This window comes from Gopherus flavomarginatus, chromosome 9 (assembly GCF_025201925.1).
Source record: "Gopherus flavomarginatus isolate rGopFla2 chromosome 9, rGopFla2.mat.asm, whole genome shotgun sequence".
Lineage (NCBI taxonomy): Eukaryota > Metazoa > Chordata > Testudines > Testudinidae > Gopherus > Gopherus flavomarginatus.
Genome location: NC_066625.1, coordinates 35,901,781 through 35,923,719, shown reverse-complemented (window position 1 = coordinate 35,923,719; position 21,939 = coordinate 35,901,781). Strand labels below are relative to the sequence as shown.

The following is a 21,939-nucleotide window of genomic DNA, read 5'->3' as shown; positions in this document are numbered from 1 at the left end:
CCATGGAGTTTGAAAATCATCTTAAAAGTAGCAGCATCTGTACAAGACAAAGAACAGGCACCTGCAAGGCACTTAGACACCTGGGGGAAAGCAGCTAGCACATCCTCACAACCATCCAATCCCTGAGTACTCTGTGATACCGAACCACTTGGAAGCCACTGCCTATTTGGCATTTAAATAACTGGGAACCCAGGCAACGGATGCTGGTATCCTATCATCACAGGTTTCTACAAGCTTCAGTGGTCACATTAAAACTAATCAAACGGAGGAATGAAGCGAGGATTGAGAAGAAAAAGTAAAAGATTATCTTAAAACTTGTGTCTTAGTAGGTAGCAGAGTCAGAGTACTGCACAGAATAAGCTACTGAGGCTAATTACTCTAATTTATTAATTATCTTCCTTTTCACCTGGGTTTGTAGTGGAGTATGAAATTCACATGCCACTTATGGGTAATTCCCTTGGGCACCAGCATCAGTGATAACTGTATAGCTCTAGGAATACAATATTTGGATGTCTGCATGTTGCCAATCAATTAAGCAGGGCCGACATAACAATGATTATTTAATTGTTGCAGAGAAAAATTAGAATATAAGACAGAGATGGCGTTTAATAGATGTTGAGATTTGTAAGACTTCTAGCATCTTATAATAATTTTAAATTAAATCAAATCTAGGTCCTAGAGAAAGTGACCATTTCCCTCGAATTCTCAATCACAAGGGGAGTGTGGAGGGTTATTTTTCCAGGCCACATCCATAACTGGCAAACATTTTTAATGTCACATGGTTCTCAGTAAAAGCAGCAAAGAGTCCTGTGGCACCTTATAGACTAACAGACGTTTTGGAGCATGAGCTTTCGTGGGTGAATACCCACTTCGTCAGATGCATGTCATGCCTTGGAAGCAGGTGAATAAATAGTCCATACAGTGGCTGTCATTTTATGACCTTTGATTACATTACTGTAAAGCTGCTTCTGCTTCCCAAAGCAGTGCACGATGAACCATGGAAAGCTGCAGTTTGCTGGGATATTGTTTTGTTATAGAGCTTATAAAAACACAGGACAAAAGCATGCAATGCAAACCTCTGATAGAGGGACACATTTTTCTAACTGATCAACTTGTTACCTAAGCCCTTTATTTGGATAAAACTAATTAACCTGTCTGGGTTAAGTGATTAGAGCACTCAAGGAGGAATTGTGTGTATTAGGGAAAACATCTTGTTACTGTGAAGTTTATCAGGGCTTAGGAAAACCTTTACTTGAATCACTGTTGTCCATGACACACATACTACTTAACAATCTTATAGTCCTACAGATAAACTAATGGCTTTAATCTGAGGAGTGTAAACACGCCTGGAGAACAGAAGCCCCTCAGACCGAAAATCCCAGGGGTTAAATAAAATTCACAGATTTATACTTGTCCCAACATCCAAAAGCAATAGGGGCATTTCGGGGGGAGGAGCGAGGAGTCAGGGACACAGTATACTTCTTTAACTCCCATTGAAATGCAGGGGATTAAATGAAAGGCCAGAGTGAAAAAAAACAGTCACTCTCTCTTCCCAAATAGCAACGCTCAATATTATTGTTAATTATTTGTAATGTAGTAGCAGCCAGGAGCCCCAGTGAAGGATCAGGGCCCCATTGCTCTAAGCACTGGACCCACAACAATAACAAAAAAGACCATCCCTGCCATGTAGAGTTTACTGATTAGGTTATGTGTAGCTGGAGAGATTATTTAGAACTATTGGAACATAAAGCTAGCATTGTTACCAGAAAGTCAGAGACTTAGACCTACCAATCTGCAGATTACCTGAATTCCCAGCAGTCAGTCAGTGGCACAGAAAAGTGCACAGGTGAGGCATGGAAAATGAAGTGGAGAAGGCCTTTTGCGAAGGCAGCAGTTTGGATGCCTGCTGGCTTTTGACAGGAATGGAATTTAGGTCTGTGAGGGAGGGCAGATTTGCTAAGATTGAATAGTCTCTTCTTTATCTTTCTATTGACTCCTTTTCCACTGGCCTGCTTCCATCACACACTTAACCCAACAGAGGGAGTTCTAAAGAAAAGGCAGCCGTTCTCAGAGACAATAACCTTAGAGAGAGTTGCGTGTGTGGATCCTAATTCAAACAGGGAGCAGAGGAAAGAGAACAATTCTAAACTACATTAAGGGCTTCCCTACCCGGTGCAGCAATGCCCGCTCCAGGGGTGCAAATTGTGAGGTGCACTAAGTAGAAGTCCCCTAGTGCGCACTAACATTGAAACAGGGAACTGTTAGTGGATGTCAGCAGGGTCTATGAAGGTCACTTGGCATGCTATATGTTTGTGTGTGTGAGAATTCACATTCTTCTAGTGCACTCTGTTGCACAGTGCAGACAAGCCCTTAGAAACTCCTCAGGAGGATATATGTTTGCTCCTGTGACACAAATCAAATACCCTCACCTGTGCACCAGCTGCAGGTTTTCCTGTTTTAACCGACTGTGCTGCTCTCCATTTGCAGCTGTGTCCTTTTCCAGCTCTGTTACCCTCTTCTCCAGGAAGACAACCTGTGCAAGCAAGAGAGGGAGGATTCAGATTTATAGTTCCTAAATTTTAGAAGTGTTCCATAATACTAACACAGGGCCAAATGCTTCACTGGTGCTTCTCCTTTGAGGTCAAAGGCCACATCAGTCGTCATCCTCATTAAGTTTTTGAACATTCGGTTCTATAGAGCCAGATCCTCAGCTGGTGGAAATTGCCATAGCTCCAATGGAACTGTGACAGTGTATACCAGCTGAGAATGTGCCTCACACTACCTAAAAAGGACACTATGTCCCTTTTGTCCTTTTCACAGATGGAGAGAGACAAGGAAAAAGGAAGAGACTGTTGCTGAGCCACAGATATTAGAAAGGGGACTCAAGGGCTGGTTTACAACCAAAAACTACTTTAAATTCCTTTTAAACATTGACTAGATTTTACTTTGATGGTGTCCCTTTAAGAGACGCTCCTGCAGAGTTGCACAAAACAAGCTGGATACATTAACTTTCCTTTGGTTATAAAAAATCTGCACATTAGGGGTTTGAATGTTAACTTAGAATTATTTCCTTTCCTCCCCCTGAGTTACATAGCTCCCTGCTCTGCTCTCAGCCTTATTAAAAAGGCAATGTTACATGTGCTATCAGCAACGTGTTCTTCAGATCCTTCAACCACTCTGTGAGAGTGCGGCACTCAGTGTTGGGACACCATCACTACGGCTGCAGTGAAGAGGACTGAGAATTGTCACTGCGTTTGATAAACAAGCAGGAGGTGAGAATACTTTCCTGAGCACAAAGTATCTATTTGTGCAAAAACTAAAGTCATAATTATTGAGATAAGAACACCACCACCACCACCACCACCAGTAACTAATTCATTTTTGGATATGCCCAAAAATGAATTTTACATGTTACTTTAGAGTGAAGGACAAACGATGAACAAATCTATACCAAGCCCATGAATCTGGGGTATAAACCAAATCCTGACAATACTCTAGCCAAATGTTTCAAACCTGCGTGCCTGACGTTAGGCTACTAAATCTGTATTTGGGCTCAGAGTGGCCAGAAATGCTGAGCACTCATAAATCCCATTGGGGTGAAGGGAAGCTGCAGGAGTTCAGCACCTCGAAGCCAGGGCACTTTGAAACAGGAGCTGAATTTCAGGCATCTAGGTGTGAAAATTTTGGCCTGTGTTCTTCAAAGAGATAGTATAAATGATACAGTTCTATAAATTATTGTATTAATGTGCTGTCAAATGCACAAGGAATGTGTGTATGTATGCATATATATTTATTTCTCTGTCATACCCACAGCTCCACTCATCTTCCTATTCAGGATGTCAGAGTTAAAGAGCCGTTTTAAAGAGGTATTTTCACACTGGGGCAAACATTTATACAAAACACAATTCATTTGGCTTGAAGGTTTCCACATTCCCTCGGCTATTTTTAGCTATTGATGTTTGAGTAAAGCTTTCCTTTCCCGAATGCAGTTTCTCCTCCTCCTGCCACATGATCCTTTGCTCATAAACTCCCCAGTAAGTTAACATGGAACTAAATAGAAATGTCACAAAGTCAGCATTTATAGCCTCGCTGCAGGACAAATTCTGAGCAGAACAGGCATGAGTGAAAGACAAGAAGTCCCTGTTTTAAGTCAAATAGCTTTGCTTCACTGGTGCTGGTAGCATTAGACAGCAGTGTATATAGCATTGTGAAACAATTACAAAATAAGTCGATTTAAAATATATTTCTCAGTATTAATATTGCTCTATGAATGGTTATAATGACCAACTTCAAATATAGTGTATGCAAATACTGTACATCTTACCACCCATGTCAGTGACATCATTCATTCAGACTAAGGCCATGTCTATATGTACAGCACTGCAGCAGCGCAGCTGTACTGATGCAGCCGCACCATTGCAGTGCGCCTAGTGAGATGCTCTATGACGACGGGAGAGGATAAAAACCACCTCCACAAGCAGCCGACGCTCTCCTGCTGACATAGTACTGTGCACACAAGCGTTTACGTCAGTGTCACTTATGTCCTCATGGGAGGTGGTTTATTCACACATCGAGCAACATAAGGGATGCTGACACAGCCTGAAACAGAGGGACAGACCTCTTCCCCCCTATCAGTATTATAAGAGGTTACAGAACACAGAGCATTGTTTAGTAAACTGTAGAGGGGCAGGAGGAGCCACAAGCCATTTACCATGAAGCAATCTTCAGCCCAAGCTGTGCAATGAGCCTTAACACCCACTGAAAAGATTGGAATTTGATCTCCCAACCTGAATGCAGCAACACTCTATGCCTTTTCTGAGCATTTTGTCAAATCGCAACCCCCAGACAGTACAGAATGCTTTAAGTTAACCACCTGTCCCCAGTAGTTATCTACCCAGTGTCAGCTAGCATTCAATAATAGCAAGTAATTAACAGCTTTTGTCCCAGGAGCTTGAAGCATGGTAAACCATTATTTACTCCATTCAGGAGTGGGTACTCCTTTAACCTCTTCATTAATGAGTAGGCTGATGCACAAAGAAATGCCTTGCCCAAGAGCACCCAGTGCATCAAAGACAGAGCCAGAAACAGAACCTGGGTATCCTGTCCTCTTGGTTTAACCACTAGGAACGTGCTCCCTCCGCCCAAAGAAAAACCACTTGACGTCAAAGATAAGCTTAGTGAGACACTCAGAAGCTATTCCTCCATTAAAACTTCAGAGGCAGCTGCAATAGAATTCATACCTTGTCAGTGATGTCCTCATCCGCACATTCCGTGTGGTCACAGAAAGGTTCTTCCATAGCATCTGCAGTCAGGGTGCCCGTCTGATGTAAGTGCCTTTATCCGAGACAAACCAACCCAACCCAAAGCAAGACGACCATTAGAGAGAACATTGCAGAAGGCAAAGTATCATTTCTTATACAATTTCTCTCAGCTCTCCACCCCGTCTCCTGCAGGAGACATTGGGACACACATTGCTCTCTTTTGGGTGACAGTAGGTGAAGATGATGAAACCGGGAGGCTATTCTGGCAAAACAGCGATTCTATCGAGTAGCGGGCCTCACTTTCACCAAATGAGGCTCTGACAAGCCAACAAGGGTCAGCATCCCACAACACCTCAGTACTGCCTAAGTGTGGGGCAGGAATCTTCACTAGGCTTGTGACTTTTAGTGAATAGCACCTGGCTGTCAGAGGGGAAATGGACTAGTAGTGTTGGAACTTGGTGCTATCACCTCTTATTCTTACTCTTTGGAATATAGAAAGGTAAGAGCTTACTTTCCACACTTCATTTCGTTTTGAACTTAACACTTCCATTCCAGAGCAGCAGGACTAAAAGTACTCTGCTCTCCCCAGAGATAACAAAGCCGGAAAGGAATGGGGAGTGAATAGAGCTTGTGAAATACACACTCAACTCCAGCTCCCCAAGTGGGAGACTAGTAAATCATTAGCTATGGCTTGTAACATTTGGGTTTTTGTTTTCTTTCAAAGGACATTGTTCAAAATCAGTCTAGACATTCACCCTGTAATGTAATGACACGTGTTCTACAGGAGCTGAGTGCGGTATTCCACCTCAGTCGGGGTGGGATGCGGGAAAGCAGAATTATTATTACAACCTTGAATAATTAAAAAACACAGGACTTGCATCAAGAACTACAGATACAGAGAGAGCTGAGGATACACGAACTATGGTTTTACTGGCTCGCTCTCTGCAGCTTTTACATGAGTCTGTAACCAGTTAGTAACATGGGTGTATTATGGCTTGTGTCCCCACACACTATGGTTAATACATTGTTAGGAGCGTAGGTGCTGGAGATGGAGGGGGGTGGTCAAGGGGAATGGGAGGAACAAAAGGCCATTACCTCCTCACTTTTTAAGCAGGGGGGAACATACCCCCACTTTTGGGAATCTGAACTGGGCAGGTCACAACAAGGGTTGGGAGGCAGGAACACAGCCCCTCCCTTGACCAGAGCATGGAAGCATTATGATGGAGGGGCAGTATATTAATAGATTCTAGCTACTTAAATGGTCACAAAGTATTGAGCATTCTCAAAATTAAAAACCATTTCTTGACGAGGCTCGCAGTCACAAAAGATGATGCTAGTTCCTTTGGTCACTTTTGCTGATCCAAGGGAGTTAAAAGTAAATAGAGCTAATCTGAATCCTTGAAGACAATCTTCTTTAAGCAAGTAGCATCCTAATTCTTAATCTGGTCTTTAAGTACTGACAACTGGCCCTTCAGTATGCTGACTACTATTCAGAAAGAAGGCACAGAATGGATCCTCAGAATATGTCGGCTCTGCCTTTTTACCTACTGCTTTCTACAAAAACCATTAGTATTTTGAACTGAAGGTCTGGAACACATCCTCGGGAAACGCCTCAGTGTTGGATGATACGGTGTCAGTAAGATTTCAAGCACACCATGCAAACCAGGCAGAATGATTATAAAATAGTTATTGACCATAGAAAGGATTCTCTCCTACTGAAGAAATTTGGGGTTTGTGAATTAGAGCCCACGGTCTGCATCTGACAGCTATTCTGCTCTGGCCCCATCAGAAAGGTGTATGCATCCAGCCAGAATCAAGAAGGCTTATGTTTTTTTAAAGCACCACAATATCACTGAACGACTTTGTGCTGTTAATGAGAGCTCAGCAAGGAGCACACAGAAGAATAACTTTTCAGGAAGAGGTCCATTTGCTTAAGCAGAGAACCTCTGAATTTGTGACTCTGACTCCAGCCAGATTTCTAGGTATGAAAATAACTAGAATTGTGATTTTGGATCTAGTACTCCAAAACTTTAAAATATCACATGAGAACAAACAAGAATCAGAGGATGGCAAGGGGACAGCTTAATCTTAAATTAAAACTCCCTGATGGTATCTGAAGCACATGGAAGAGAAACAACTTAACTGAGTGCGGGAGTGCTCAGAACCTCTGGAGTCACACAAGGTCAAATTATAAAGGGCTAGTCTTAAATAGGAAGCCTGGAAACTTGCCTTCTAGCTTAAAACCACTAAAAAGCTAAAAAGTTTCTAACAAATAGCTTGAAAGTGAGAGTATGGGAACCATGAAATGCAATACTCAAGACTCATTTCCTCACCAGCGAGAAAGAACCAAGTCTGGAAACATTTGCTGGTTACAGGAAAAATTAAAAAGAAACAATGTGGGAAAACAGCTGGAAAATATTTCCAAAGCAGCGCAGGGAATCTGCTTCCCTAGGACAAGCCTGACACAGACCTAACCTCCAGCCCTTCCCTTGATTCTAAACCCAACAGATTCACGGGGGGTGAAGGTTTCTTGGAATTTGTTCCAGAGCTTGACTGACCCACTCAGGAATGCCGCTAAGTAAACAGACTTCTGGGATCTGAGAATACACGTTTCTAGAGGGTGCCAAATCATCACACAGACTGTTCAAAAGACCAGCCCATGTTTCCCAAACATCCCAACCAGACCTGAAACTAGAGAGACCTGGAAACAAAAGAGTGTGTGTAAGAACAGCAGAAATCCCAAAAGCTTCCTCTTCCCTAAATCCACTCTCAGAGCATCAGGGAACAATGTAGTTGAGTCTCAAATTAGATTTCCAAAAATCCTAGAGAGGGGTGTCAGTAAAGATTATACCAGAGAATTAACACACGAAAATAAAAAAGGCAGGTTTGGACAGCTAGGACAAACTTTTTCCTTCAGCTATAGAAAAGAAACACCATGGAAAGAAGTATTAAAAACAAACCCCTCAAGGAAAAGATACGAAACCGACAAAATGCTAGGGAGACTCAATGATCTTGCTCCCGAGAGAATTTCAGAGCAAATGTGGTGTCTGCCCTTTTGTTATACAGGGAGAAGGTCTCATAGCTTCATTGGTTAGTTGTTACAAATTTCCTCATGCAACTCCACTAGAGAGACAGGGATCCTTAAAGCATTACCAAGCAGATCCTGGCCCTTCAGCATTCCAAGATTCTTGAAAACAAGATAAACTGTTGGGGAAAATTTGAATGACTGCACTCTCATGTAACAGTGATGAAAGCATTATGTCCAGAATGAACTGCTTCCTCCCATCCCTCATTATTGGGAACCTAATAAAATAGCCCAGTCAGAGTGCTTCCTTTAACAGATCATTGCAAGAATCAGAGACAAGGGCTTGTCTAGATGGGGAAATTTACCAGCAAAATTATATCACTACCACTATACCTGTATAAATAGAGGTAAATGTATATATAGGTATAAATAGACGTAAATTTCTGCATGTAGGCAAGCCCTAAGACCATCTCTATACCACAGGAAACATGCAATAATATAAAGCCACAGTTGGGAAGAGTAGCTCTGCCCCATGTTTAAAAATTCCTAAGGAGTCCATGAAACAACAATGTGTGGAAGAGATGAGGAAGTAAGTCTCATGGCATCCATGAAGTCAAACAGGGAGGAGCACGTAACTCGAAATATGGCAGAAGCAAAAACAGAAACAGTGAATCTGTCTGCAACAGTGAATCTGCGGCAAAGGGTTAATTTCTGACTGGATGCATCTACTCAGCTGACCGGGCAAGGGCTCACTAAACTGTCTGGGCTAGAGGTAGTGATGATACCGAAAAGCACGTACATCAGTAGCTAGGGGTTTTCAACGTGGGCAAAGTCTCTTGCAGACTCTCACGCTCTGGGCATCCCTAGACTGGGGGTCTGGGACGACAACCTGGGAGAAAGTCATGTGTAAGTCAGTCTCCAGAGGTGAATGCATTCTGAAAATACCTTTTTAATGATTAAAAAACAAAATCTTTAAAAATCTATAATGTGAATTAAAATTGCCGTCCATTACACACTGCAGAAAATGTACTGTACATTTCTCTAAAAGTAAAATTTTGCACACGTAGATAGCTGTAATCCATTATACATGCGACAACCTACACAAGCACATTCCTTAATGACAACAAAAGGATAATAAAAGTATCAGCGTACCTTGCTACCTTCTTGCTTGAGAGTCTTTTATTTGGACTGTGAAATGAACAAAAACAACAGGAAAACAGAGTCAGGAAAACTGAGAGTGAAGAGCAAGGGGAAACAGGAAACAAACTAAACAGTGACACGGGGCATATCCTTTACAATTAACAGCACAGCACAGCACAGCACATCACACGCAGGAGACATGCATTACTCAGCTTCTCTGAGGCAATCTCCATGTAAAAATCCAGGTAAATTTGCACACATTTAACAACATGTCATGATGAATAGGAACATACAGCACTTGTCATTGTTGAAGAAGTTTCAGTCAGTCCAGCAAGGTGCTCTGTCTCTCTTTTAACTTGTTGATTCCAGTCCTGAAAGCAGATCCCTAGGAAAAGTGCTAATAGAAGAATTGAGCTTGGTGGGACTCAGACCCATTACAAATGGACTGTAGCCTGAAATATACTTGATCCACCTGGAAGCTTGTGCAGACAATGAGCCCATCTCTGAAAGAAAACTCTGAAATATCCTGCTGCAAATAAAAGCAGGGCAACTGTACTAGAATCACAAGTATGGAGAGCAAAAAATAATAATTAAAAAGCAAACAGCTCAATGAACTATCCTCTGTATTTCATTAACTCCAAACAAGTATAATTTTACTGAATTGTGTTTGATATTGGACATAGCAACATAGGTTGACATACGACGGGCTGGCTGCTTGTATTTCAGACAGGGACTTCTCCAGATTTTGGGGGTTGATTTGTTTGACCTTTTCTTCTCTCTCTCCCTCATATGCAGCTGTGTTTGCATCTAAAATCAGGAAGACTGGATCTTAAGCAAGATCATGTTTCAAGTATTAGAAACAGGTCCATTCATAAGCTATACTTAGCAGCAGCAGACAGAGTCGCCTCTTACAGAATTGTATTTTCTTTTTAAATACTTAGCATGCTAAACCAGCGTATGTTACAAGGACATATCAATATCTATGCTTTAATGTCCTGATGTAGCAACCCTCTCTCAGTGCATAGCTCACCTATGATGAAGAAAAGCACCTGGTCACAAGACCTCTCTGCTCACAGCTTAACAGATTAATACTTTCTTCACATCAGTCACTTGCTATTTGCCACTTCTGGTGATTTTAAAAGTCACGATTTATCTATTTTTTCCTCTTAAGTTTACTAATATGCAACCAGAATTAGGACTAATTACTGCAGATTGTGCCTCAAATTTCTTTACATATATTTTTGTGTGCTACTGTAATCAAGTGGTTGCTTAAAAAAAAAATCAGCTTCCTCCAGAATCTTCTCTCTTTCTCCTTTATTCAATCCCCTTTTCCCAAGTTTGGGAAATAATGGCTTTGACTTCCCTCCGCAACTGGATTCTTCAAAACCATGATCACATGGAAACCTGCAAGAGGATAAACTGGGACACTCCAGCGTCCACCACAAAACAGAGATGCCTCAAAGGAAAGGAGGTGGATTAAAATCTAAACAGAACCTTGCTCTCGCCCAGAGCAATGCTACAGTATGAGAAGCGAGGTTGTCAATTTCTAAAGTTCTGATGCTTGCAACATAGTATCTCCATGTACAGGGAACTACTATAGTAAATGAGATGTTGCAGATGATATGGAGCATTTATAATAAGGTATTTTCCAGAAACTGGTAGAGGTTTAAAATGTTTGCCCTTTATTCTCCTCAACTGGCCAGAGCCAGGGGCGGTTCCAGGCACCAGCACGCCAAGCGCGTGCTTGGGGCAGCAAGCCACTGAGGGCACTCTGCCGGTCGCCGCGAGGGCGGCAGGCAGGCTGCCTTCGGTGGCTTTCCTGTGGAGGGTCCGCTGGTCCCGCGGCTTCTGCGGGAGGTCCGCCGAAACCGTGGGACCAGCAGACCCTCTGCAGGCAAGCCACCGAAGGCAGCCTGCCTGCCATGCTTGGGGTGGCTAAATGCCTAGAGCCGCCTCTGGCCACAGCGACTTGCTGTCCCAAGCACTGAGCTAGCCAGCCCTACCCTCCAGCTTTTGTGAAACAGCCTGGATGCTCAAAGCCATTAGGCCAGCTCTCTTCCCTCAAATCACACAGACCTGCTAAATACCTCCCTCTCCTTTCAGGCCAGGGGAGGGAAACAGAAGGAGAGAAGAGGAAGGATCAGGGGCTACAGAGGGAGGGTCTGAGTCACTCATTCAAAAATTTTACTTTTCTTGCAAACCTATTCCCCGTTCTCACTTTCCAACATCTCCTGACATTTTTAGAGAAGATAAAAGATCTATTTAATTAGTCAAGCCTGATATCATCAAAAAGATAGAACGTTCATTCCTCCACTTTCTCCTAATTTAAAAATGTAAAAGAGAAAGAAAAATAGAAATGAATAGATCTGCATCTATATGTTCACATGCAAGGAGTAAGTAACTGGGCCAGTTTTATTTATTTTATTGTTGCTATAGTATCACTAAATTAGGGATAAAGTAAATGTTTTTCCCCCTCAAAATGTGGGGCGTCTGAAAAAAATTCTCAAAGTAAGATATTGGTGGGAGTCACACTCCAAGATCCAGAAACTTAAATGAACAGTTGGCTGAGCAGAGAGGAAAGGCAATGGACATAAAATGTAGATCAGTGATTCCTAGAGGTGAAATACTTATTTTTACCCCTTAGAAGGAGGAACTAAAAATAGCTTGAACCGAAATCAACTCAGGAATAGTTTCTGGGAAGCACTGGCTGACCATGCTTTTCAAGCTAACTGGTTTCCTAATTGTGGTTTTGACGGTGAACTTCTGACATTTCTACTGAGTGAAGGAATCACTTTTGGCGAGATTTCAAGGATTCTGTAAACTTGCTTCCCCTCTCTGATGGAAAGGGACTAGATACTGCTTCTCCAGAACTTGTGAAGAAAAAAAAATCAATGCATGTCACTCGTATCTGAGGGAGATTAATCTGTTTTTCCTTCACAAATGGCTGATCAAAAGCGTATCTTGACATCTTTGGAACCCAGGCCTGAGAAGCCACCAGGCATGGGAGGTGCATCTATCCACAAAAGGTATTTCAAGTTTATCTACCTATTGCAATGGTTGGGTAGAAGCAGTTGCATCTTGGCGGCAGACACAGACATCTGACAATGGAATCCTGGGTACATTTTAGACAGGGTTTGGGGGTGTTTTTGCTGTTTATTTCACAGCACTGAGACTTCCCCTTTGAAGGATTTCCTGTGATCAGGGAAAGCATTGCTGAAAAAAAGATCTAGGATTTGCAATGCTGCTCCTGCTGCTAGACATTTTGGCTGTTTTAGATATTCCTTGTTTTCTTCTGGGTGCAAGGTGTTGGTAATCATCTTCAAAGCCACCAGTGGTCCAAGGCCATTGCCTGAAAGAGGATCTTGCAGCCCCTATTCTGTCACAGCATGTAATACAAGCTGGGATGTTCTTGCTGTTTATTGTGTGGATTCAGTTCTCTCAGCAGAACGCTGCTGTCTTCTTCGGAGTTCTTTCCCCTTGATGGGCCAACACAGCCAGAGTTTGGCTGCCTCCAGGGCAAGATACAAGGTAAATGATTCAGTCTAACTTTCTGTCTATGATATTTCATTACTATCTTGTTCCGGTGCAGTCATGTCTACCAGATCTCAGCCCAGAACACTACATGGGTTTCTATCCAGTGAGCTGTTGGCTTCCTTATTACTATTGATGTAAACAAAACTCATGAACTGGGTAGGCAATCTTTAATTTGTGCTCCATGAAGGCAACCCCGTGCTCCCTCTCCCCACAACTACACTCACAGAATACATAGGTGACACCACTTACACCAAATCACCCACCAGTGTCACTTACCACTTATACCTTTATACCTGCTCCTGTATTTTTCACTTCATACATCTGGGCTAGCCCATGAAAGCTTATGCCCATATAAATTTGTCAGTCTCTAAAGTGCCATATGGACTCTCTGTTTGTTTTTTTTTTTTTCACTTTTCACTAGTCTCTTTAGATCTACTGTGTCCTGTCTGCTTTTTGTACTTCTTTGCCTTCACAGAAGTCCACTCCTTGTAATCAGCTAGAATTCCTTTCGAAAGCAGGAGATATTCTTGAGGATCCTATTTTTTGTAATCTCGTTGTCATTTTTCATCAGCCCCTTCCTGATTCTTTCACCATTACTCTGCTCTCTAACTCTTACATCTTCACAAGACACCAACAATAGAGAGCTTTCACTGACAACTTCCAGATCTTCCTTCAAGGGGCTGGCTAGCACTTGGATCCAACTGCTTCTCCAGCTGGGTGGCCAGCTTAGACTTCATGCAGTATAATATGCATGCATTCTGTCTCCTTCCTGGGCAGAACATGATTAATCTTCAATGATGAGCTGCCCTCAGTTTGGAGAAAGCTATTATTTTGCAGAGCTTCTTGACCTAGTTGTTGCAACCTCTTTTATATCTCTGAACTAGTCATGAGTTATTAAGTAAGTTGGAGGTCTACTTCCTCTTGCTAATCTGGGCTCTTCCATTTAAAGTAAATCTTCAGTATCCCTGCTTGCACTACTTATGTTTTTCTGCCAAATTTTAAAATAGCTGTTACCCTTCTTAGGCACTGCCTCTATTCACATTCTAGTCTAAATGCTCAGATGTCTCAGTACCAGCATCCTCTTTTGTCAAACTCATTGTGTTGTCACTTCCTCCTTTTCTCGCTTCATCATGCCCAATGGCTTTTTGCAGCTCCAGAGAACAACTTTTAAACGATTATCTGTAATTTCTCAGGTTTCCTATAGGGCTGATAGCACAGAATCACAAAATGGTGTTTGGGGTAAGTCTTGTTCTGCCTCACAGAGCACTCCTGGTCAGTCAGAGGGTGTGGCTACACGAGAAAGTTGCAGCTCTTTAACTTAAATCAGCTTGAAAACCATAATGTATTTAAACCGGTGAGGCTGAGATTTTCAGAGAAGCCTGAGGGAGTTAGGCCCGTTATTCTGACTGAAATTTACTGGGATCAGGGGCCCAATTCTCTTGGGATACTGTGAAAATCCCTCTTAACAAGAATTTGGGCTGGCCTTGGAATTCCTCCATCACACCTACTTGAGACGCTTGTAATGTGGGTAGAAATGAGGCTCTCAGTGCATAAAGAAAAATCTAGCATCTTCATTCACTGACTGCATAGCTGGAAATAAAGCATCAGGCTGAATGCCTTCCCTTGAGTCCTTTGAAAGCTGTAACAATTGATGCAGCTGTTTGTCATAAGAATTCAGAGCAGTTCTTTTTAGTTAGGGTATGTCTACATTAGAAATGCTATAAAGGCAGTGCAGCTGTAGTATAGACATTACTACTTCCACCGCTGTAGAGTAAATCCACTTCTCTGAGAGACACTAGCTAGCTGGATGGTAGAATTCTTCTATCGACTTAGTGGTGTCTACACTGGGGCTTAGGTCGGCTTAGCTGCATCAGACAGGGCATGACATTTTTCACAGCTCTGACGATGTAATTCAGTTGACTTAACTTTGTAGTGTATACTAGCCCCAAGTCAACATCCCATTCATTTTCTGATTCACTTCCCATTTTACATACCCCTGAACCCTCTAATTCCACGCTGTCCCTTACAAAGGAAAAATCAATGGCAGCAATTGTGGATTCCAACATTGTTCAAGAAGGAATGGGAGGGAGCAGTTCGAATAAATCAATATTCACCAATATCATTAGTTTCTTCAGTCCTCCTATCCAACAGATGGATTTGTAAACAACAGCTTGAACTAAAAATCAAATCCCGCGTGTATACTCTATATAACAAATGAACTATAGGTTGGTAGAGTAACTTTCCTCCTGAAGGTTCTCTCCGCGCTTGATGACCTATATGCTTATCCAACCAGCGATATGGGATTGCAGGACATTAAGCAGGGAGACAGTTATCTTACAATGATCTGAGGATGTTAGCCAAAGACTTTGAAACAAATTCCTATATAGATGCTATGTACCATGGAACTTTTTGTGGCTACCTGGAACAGAAAAGGCTTCCATTTTTAGCATTTCTGCCAAAAGAGTCACACAGAATTCAAGTTATCTACTGTGGAAGAATGAAGGGTTGAGTTATCCCGGCCAGGATTTGAACCGGTGGTTCTAGAGCATCTTGGTATTTCTGAACTAGTTGCTTGCAAAAAACCCACAGCCAACTTAGCTGGCTGCTCAAAATTAATGTTTTTTATTCAAAGTTGCTATCTAGCCATTTCTCCCAGTGATGCAAATAGTGTACATGTCAAACTTAAGACTTCAGTTTAGTGTTAAGAAGAGTTACTACACAGAGCATGGTAATCAAGTGCTGCATTCACTTAACACACAACCAACAATACATGCAAAGAGACCGATTAGAGTAGAATGAAAGATTCCCATTGTCAATATCTTTTTCTCGCTCCATATTTTGGATTAATGAGACTTCTGTTTAGCCTCTATAAAGACTGCCATAAAGTCACAGGGTAAACTTTTAAGACCTGGAGAGGCCTGACAGCTTCTTACAACAACTTCTGTATTTAAAACAGTCCTTTTTATATGAAGAAATCAAGCAACATAACTTGGCAAGTGAGGATGACAATGAGAGTCTCCCCTTCTTGAGAATGTCATTCAAACACTTAGAATGCCATGCACAAAATCAATTACCTATTCATTTCAAGATCATTCAGGCGAGCAGAAAGATCCTCAAGGCGGTTGATTTGTTTGTGGCACTGGCTACAGTAAAACTCAAATGCCTCATCAGTGATAATGCTGTGCAGTTTTGCAATGAGCGGGTTGACGCTAGAGAAATCACAAGTGTCATTTTAACAGGACAGGACAGAACAGACCAATCTGATTTCATTTGCGGCTTCCACAAGTAAAGTGGATGTTTGGAAGGGTGGGATCTGGTGGAAAGTCACAAGCTTTTCACACAAGAATTGCAATAAGAAATTTCGGGGCAAATGTTACTATAAAAATATTAAATCCAAACGTCAAATGACTGAGAAGTGCAACTAAGCTGGTAATTAAGTCATTTTGTTGGACACATGGGTCAAATCATCCCTATTGTAAGCAATCACCTCTTTCATTTTTGTCCCGTGGGGGTTATGCCCACTTATCACAGGTATGGATTTGGACAATTGACTTTTTCTGGTCTCCCAATTTATCTGTCAGGCTGCCGTTATGTGTCACTGCTCTCAAACTCAGTGGGATGTTAGGATGTAAGTGGGTCATTCAGCAGCATGTGGACCTAGCTAGAATGGTTATCAGAATTTTGAGGGCTATCCTTTTAAATAGCACTAATAAACTCTTTCTGGTTTGCCTAGTCGGAAACAGAGCCCTAACTGACATGTTGCTGTGGCATGATTTAGTTTGAAAACCAAATATGTTCAGTCAGACACATCGTTTTCCACTGGGAATGTTCTAAAGGGACAGATTGGAAATCTGCTGTATGATGAAAACAGGGCAGCACATTAACAGGTAGGATTTTCATTTCAGAAGGCCCAGCTTTGAAAGAAATATTAATGGAAGAATGAAAGGTCATGGGGCCAGCTCCAGACACTTCAATGTTACCTTTCTCTTTAAAGTGATGTGCAAGTGTTCACAGGATCAGCTTAGTTTTGCTGTTAAAAAGAGAACCTAATATATGAAGCCCGAAGTTTGTGAAGTGAGGATGTTAGAAAAGACTTCAAAGTGCTTCACTAGCTGCTACAGACTGTAAGGCTTTGGCTTTCAGTGACTTATGTAGAACACAAGGTACTAATGAATTCAGTGACATTTGGTAAATGAAGCAGCTGATCATTTTTGAAGACTGACTAAATTACCAGTGTTGTATGCAGTGTTGTTGTAGCCTTAATGGACCACTTCACCTTGAATGGTCCCTTGAAATGTGTGTTAACTACTTAAGCTAAATCATCCGTTCAAACCTTGTATTTAGTTGTGCCATTGAGTTTCCCAAACCTGAAGAAGAGCTCTGCGCAGGCTCAAAAGCTTGTTTCTTTCACCAATAAAAGATACTACCTCACCCACCTTGTGTCTCTAAACTACCAGTGGTTTCACAAAAAGATTTTTAATAGCAAAGACTATGTAATATTTCTAGGATACCATACATCCTCTCCAAATGGAAAATACTTCTGGAAGCCACAAACTTTAATCAAAGGAAGGTTAATAGTGAAAAAGCACGACATAGAAGTTTAATAAAAGAGAGAGGTAACGGTGTGAGCAGACAGAAACAAGGTTAAAACTGAAAGACACCTGAAAGGACTAGTCATCCACGTGGCACAGACTGATATTGCTTGTCAAGCAAATGGCCTGGACCCGGAGAGGTGCCGAGTGCCATTGCAGTCAATGAGAGCAGTTACCATGGCTCAGCAACTCTGTAACTCCCAATATTGACTTCAAGGGGAGCTTCAGACGTCCAATGTGTCTCAGGATCAGGCTGTAAAGTTCCAAATTTAAATTCTGTGCAGTATTCCCAAGCCTCCACATATCCTTACAGACCACACAACTCCTTCTAATAAATCATCTCTGAATGCTTGAGACTCATTTTAATTTGGGTAATGACATTCTGAAGACTTCTTTCCTCCCTCTAGGGTTGACTCCGTTCAGTGAAGATCATTACTTTACAGCGGCAGCTACTATAGTTGGTAGTGCTTTACAAACTAGAGGTGCTGGGCAGCTGCAAAAGGGTGACTGGAAAAAGGGAAACATCTATTGCAATCACAAAGCGTGAGAGGGGATTCTCATCTTAAAACAAAACAAAAATAAAATAAAATAGAAAATCTAAAAATAATTTGCTTCTGGAATTTGATCTCAAACGGAAGCACCAAAGGAGTATTTGTATTAGTTCATAGCCCATCACAGACACAGAAGGAAGAAGCAATTCACCCTTTGGGTGGCTCACTACACCTAATAAGTTTGTCAGATTGATCTGTATTAATAAAAACTAACGTGCTAAAATGGGAAACCTCATTGGCCGACAAGCATATATAAAAATAACCCCATGGGCAGGTCCCCCCATCACCACCTTATTGATAGTATTTTTAAAATAGTGTTTTAATCACACTTCAGGAAATGAAGTTATACACTAGACTACCTGCCCCTTGGGTGGGTGAAGGAACCCCTAGCCGTTGGGCTCCCAACCTACACACAGCATGCTGACAGCCCAGGGTCACCACACTGACTGCAACTTACATGAACACATTGCTACCCTCTCCCATCTTTTGGTACAGTCACTTAACATTGCCCATGTAGGGTCTGTTCAGTGCTTACAACAGAAAGGATGTTATTAGTTAAGAAATATAGCGCTGGAGCCTTTTATTTCAATTACCAATTACCAGTCATTTTTCAGCAACGAGTGCTTCAGTGCAGCTCTTTTGTAACTGCATGAACGTACCAGGGAGTGGGCAGGAACTCAATACAAGGAGTCACAAACACAAAGCGTTTGTTAAAGGCCAAGTGTCAATATACTCTAATGTTCCCTTCATTATCTTAAGCTTCTGATGAACCTTCTGGCGCAGGATTCCATGAACTATAGCAGACAGCTGTGATGTTACTGTTCTCGCTTAGAGAAGCTGGTAATATGGAACTGGTGATCGCAGTCATGATTGTTTATTATACAAACTGCTTCTCGTATCAAACAGCTCAGCAAAAAAAAAATTCAGTCTAAACCATTACATCCTCCCGTTCATTTCAACAAAAGCCAGCTTCACCAAACCTGGTTACATAGGGATGTTGTTTAGGAAAATAGAATGTTATTCTTGGAGAAAATTCAAAATAGGGGACTTACTGACAATGCACATCTGGACAAAAAAACAGAAAGCGGGGGGGAAGGCCTACAGTTTAGTGACACATTAGGGTACAGGGTACTACTTCTGACAGCATCTTCTGCCATGATCTGGGACTTATATGGCCTTAACTTTAATCTCTTTTCTTTGGAAGCCCCTCTAAAGGGTACATAGAGTAGCGGTGAGCGCTATCAGGGTAATCCACATCCTTCTCCGCCAGAAGGAGGATGCTGTCATGCAGAACATTATAGGGAGGGGATCAAAACTGGGCAGATCACCAGGGCTATGGGGGCTCATATGGAAAGGAGATCACATTTGGACACTGCATGGAAAGTAATAAAAATGCCACATCAGGGTCATGAATCTTAGTTTAAAATGTGCCTCCCAAATGAAAGCTACTTATCTTGGGATTGTAGCTTCTGGATTCTAGGGTTAGCAAAGATCATCTCTGTTGTCTGATATTGTTTTACCGGAGATTTTAGCAAATAAGTGGTGTCCCCTCTACTGCAATTAGAAACGACGTATATGTGAATTTCACAAGAGCTTTTCCTTTTCAGACCAATAGAGTCCTGAATTGCCTACTGAGTTTTAATCAGGCTTTGTGAATCTTGTGAAACAGACATCTGGCGAGTCAGTTATTTAAAAAAAAAAAAAAGAAAAAAGAAAAAAAAAAAGCTCAAATGTGTTTCCTTGGTGGAGCCACTCTAGGTGCCATTATGCTAAAGAGAAACAATCATGTTATATTCCCCAGAAATTTCAGGGTTATCATATTGGCAATGGTACTTTATACTCCCATTCCACAAAATTATTGTTTCTGCAAGACAAAATATGGACTTTCCAACAGTTAAAAGCCCACTAAGGGTTTTTTCTAGTTATTTATTTCCACAGGAAACCTCTATTCAGATGCAGCAGTGGGTCAGCTTCAAGGAACTCTTCTTAATATTTACTCTGCTTTCTAGCTGTATCATTTATTCAGAAAACACGAAAAGTGTTCATGAAACACACCAGCCCTATGGCCGGCAACTTTCTGGTTCCAAGCCTCCAAGTGTATCCACTGTACTACACTGCTTCATCTGCCATTGATACTGGCTTCAACAGAGAAAGCTGCATCAGCTAGTGCAAACTAACCAACTTACCACATGCAAGTGATAAAAGGAAGATTTTTGAATCAAGAGGCATCAGCGAAGGCAGGCTGCCAGTTTTCTCTAGCAAAAGGTTTTGGTATTAATCACGCTTCTCACAGGAAAAGAAACATGACTTTTTCCCTGATGCATGTGAAACTGAAACCCCCTCCCTTTCTCACCCCCATTCCCCCAACAACTGCTACTGCAGCTATGAGCATCTTTGATCGGGGCAATGAAGAGTTGCTCTGAAAATCATCTTGGCAAGAGGTTTTTAACTTCAGAAGTGACTAGCCAGTTGTATTCAACTTGACGGGATTCCCTCTGTGAACCAGTTTGATACATAAAACTAAAGGAAATCCCACATGTGCAAAGTCTGGTTAAAAATGCTATGCAAAGGAAGTAGCTACAATACTGCCAATAATAGGTATGATATTACCTGGGAGAAAGGAAAGAGGAGCTGCTAAAGCTGGTTTCTCCGTTACACAGGCTGTCTGAGAACAAATCTGCTTCATTCCCTTCTCCGTAATCCTCGAAATGCTCCTCCCCACTAATTACGGTAACGATGGAGTGATTGAGGTCTGAGCTCAAGGGTAGGTCATGTGGGTGAGATCTATCAGAGCAAAGAGTAAAAGAAAGGTGTTAAAATGTTGCCAAGGTAGTTACCATTCCAAAGGTGCATATTACACCCACAATTCCAATTGTGCTTATTACACGCCAATTCAGGATAAAGAACTAATTCTTTTGGAAAGTGGAAGGCTACAGCATAATTTGTACAATACTTGGACCCTGGAAGGTGCAACAAGTGCTCTGTGAAAGTTTGTACCAACAGTCTGTCATGTCCATCAAAGTGGGCACCGAAGTAAAAGCAACAAATCTGTCTTAGAAGTACCATGAAACTTGGCATAGTAAAACTGGTGAGATGATGTATAATTTGGTCAGTAAAACCGAGGGTGAAGTTGTCACACAGAGTCAGTGGGCCAGTGCTCTGAAACTACTCCACATGAAGCCAGTCAGGACTCTGGTGTAGCATGCCTCCTCTCTCTGAGCATTCTGTCACCAGGGCAAGAAGCATACACAGCTTTGACCTTCCTGGGTTGGACCTTGGGCAGTCAACATCCCCTTCCTCCGCATGTGCCGCTTCTGGAGAAGCCAGAGGGCCCTGCACCCCAACTCCTGTAGTCAGCAAGTGACTCTCAAACCCTTCTGTTCTACATGCTGGCTATGAGGTGACAGGAATACAGCGTCGAACAGAGCTTGCTATCACAGAAATCAGTGACTTTCAGCCAAGTCCATCTTGGGGAGTCCTGGGCTAGACGGCCTGGACTCCCCCTCTTCCAGTCCCCCAAGCAGACTGCCCAGCTTCCAGTGATCCATCTCCCAACACTCCAGTTGCTCCTCCTCCTCCCCTTTGTCCTCCTTCACAGGCAAAAGGTACCACCTGGTTACACCCCCCTCCTGGGTCTCAGGTTATGAAGGGCAACGCCATAGCATAATTGCAGACTGCTGGGCAGCCTCACCTGCCCTGAGGATCTCAGCACAAATCACACACCCAGTTCCCACCACTGAAATATTGGTGCAGTACACAGGGAAAGGAAGGTACACACAATATTAGGATAGGACAGTAAGACTCACATGCAACACAAGATTAATAAAATCCCACTT

At 42.1% G+C, this 21,939-nt stretch overlaps 1 protein-coding gene across 3 annotated transcripts in view; it reads right to left on the bottom strand.

Moving 5' to 3' along the window:
- The window catches only part of RAB11FIP3 (RAB11 family interacting protein 3), a 214,908-nt gene that overhangs the window by 11,858 nt on the left and 181,111 nt on the right, over nucleotides 1-21,939 (bottom strand). For 2 of the 3 annotated variants that reach the window (XM_050968147.1, XM_050968145.1), the window contains exons 5-9: nucleotides 20,714-20,887; nucleotides 16,035-16,169; nucleotides 9,439-9,474; nucleotides 5,241-5,334; nucleotides 2,430-2,533 (exon numbers count right to left, since the gene is read on the bottom strand). In XM_050968147.1, coding sequence (XP_050824104.1) covers nucleotides 2,430-2,533; nucleotides 5,241-5,334; nucleotides 9,439-9,474; nucleotides 16,035-16,169; nucleotides 20,714-20,887 — 543 coding nt within the window. The remainder of the gene's footprint in view (nucleotides 1-2,429; nucleotides 2,534-5,240; nucleotides 5,335-9,438; nucleotides 9,475-16,034; nucleotides 16,170-20,713; nucleotides 20,888-21,939) is intronic. The other variant, XM_050968146.1, reaches the window with a different exon arrangement.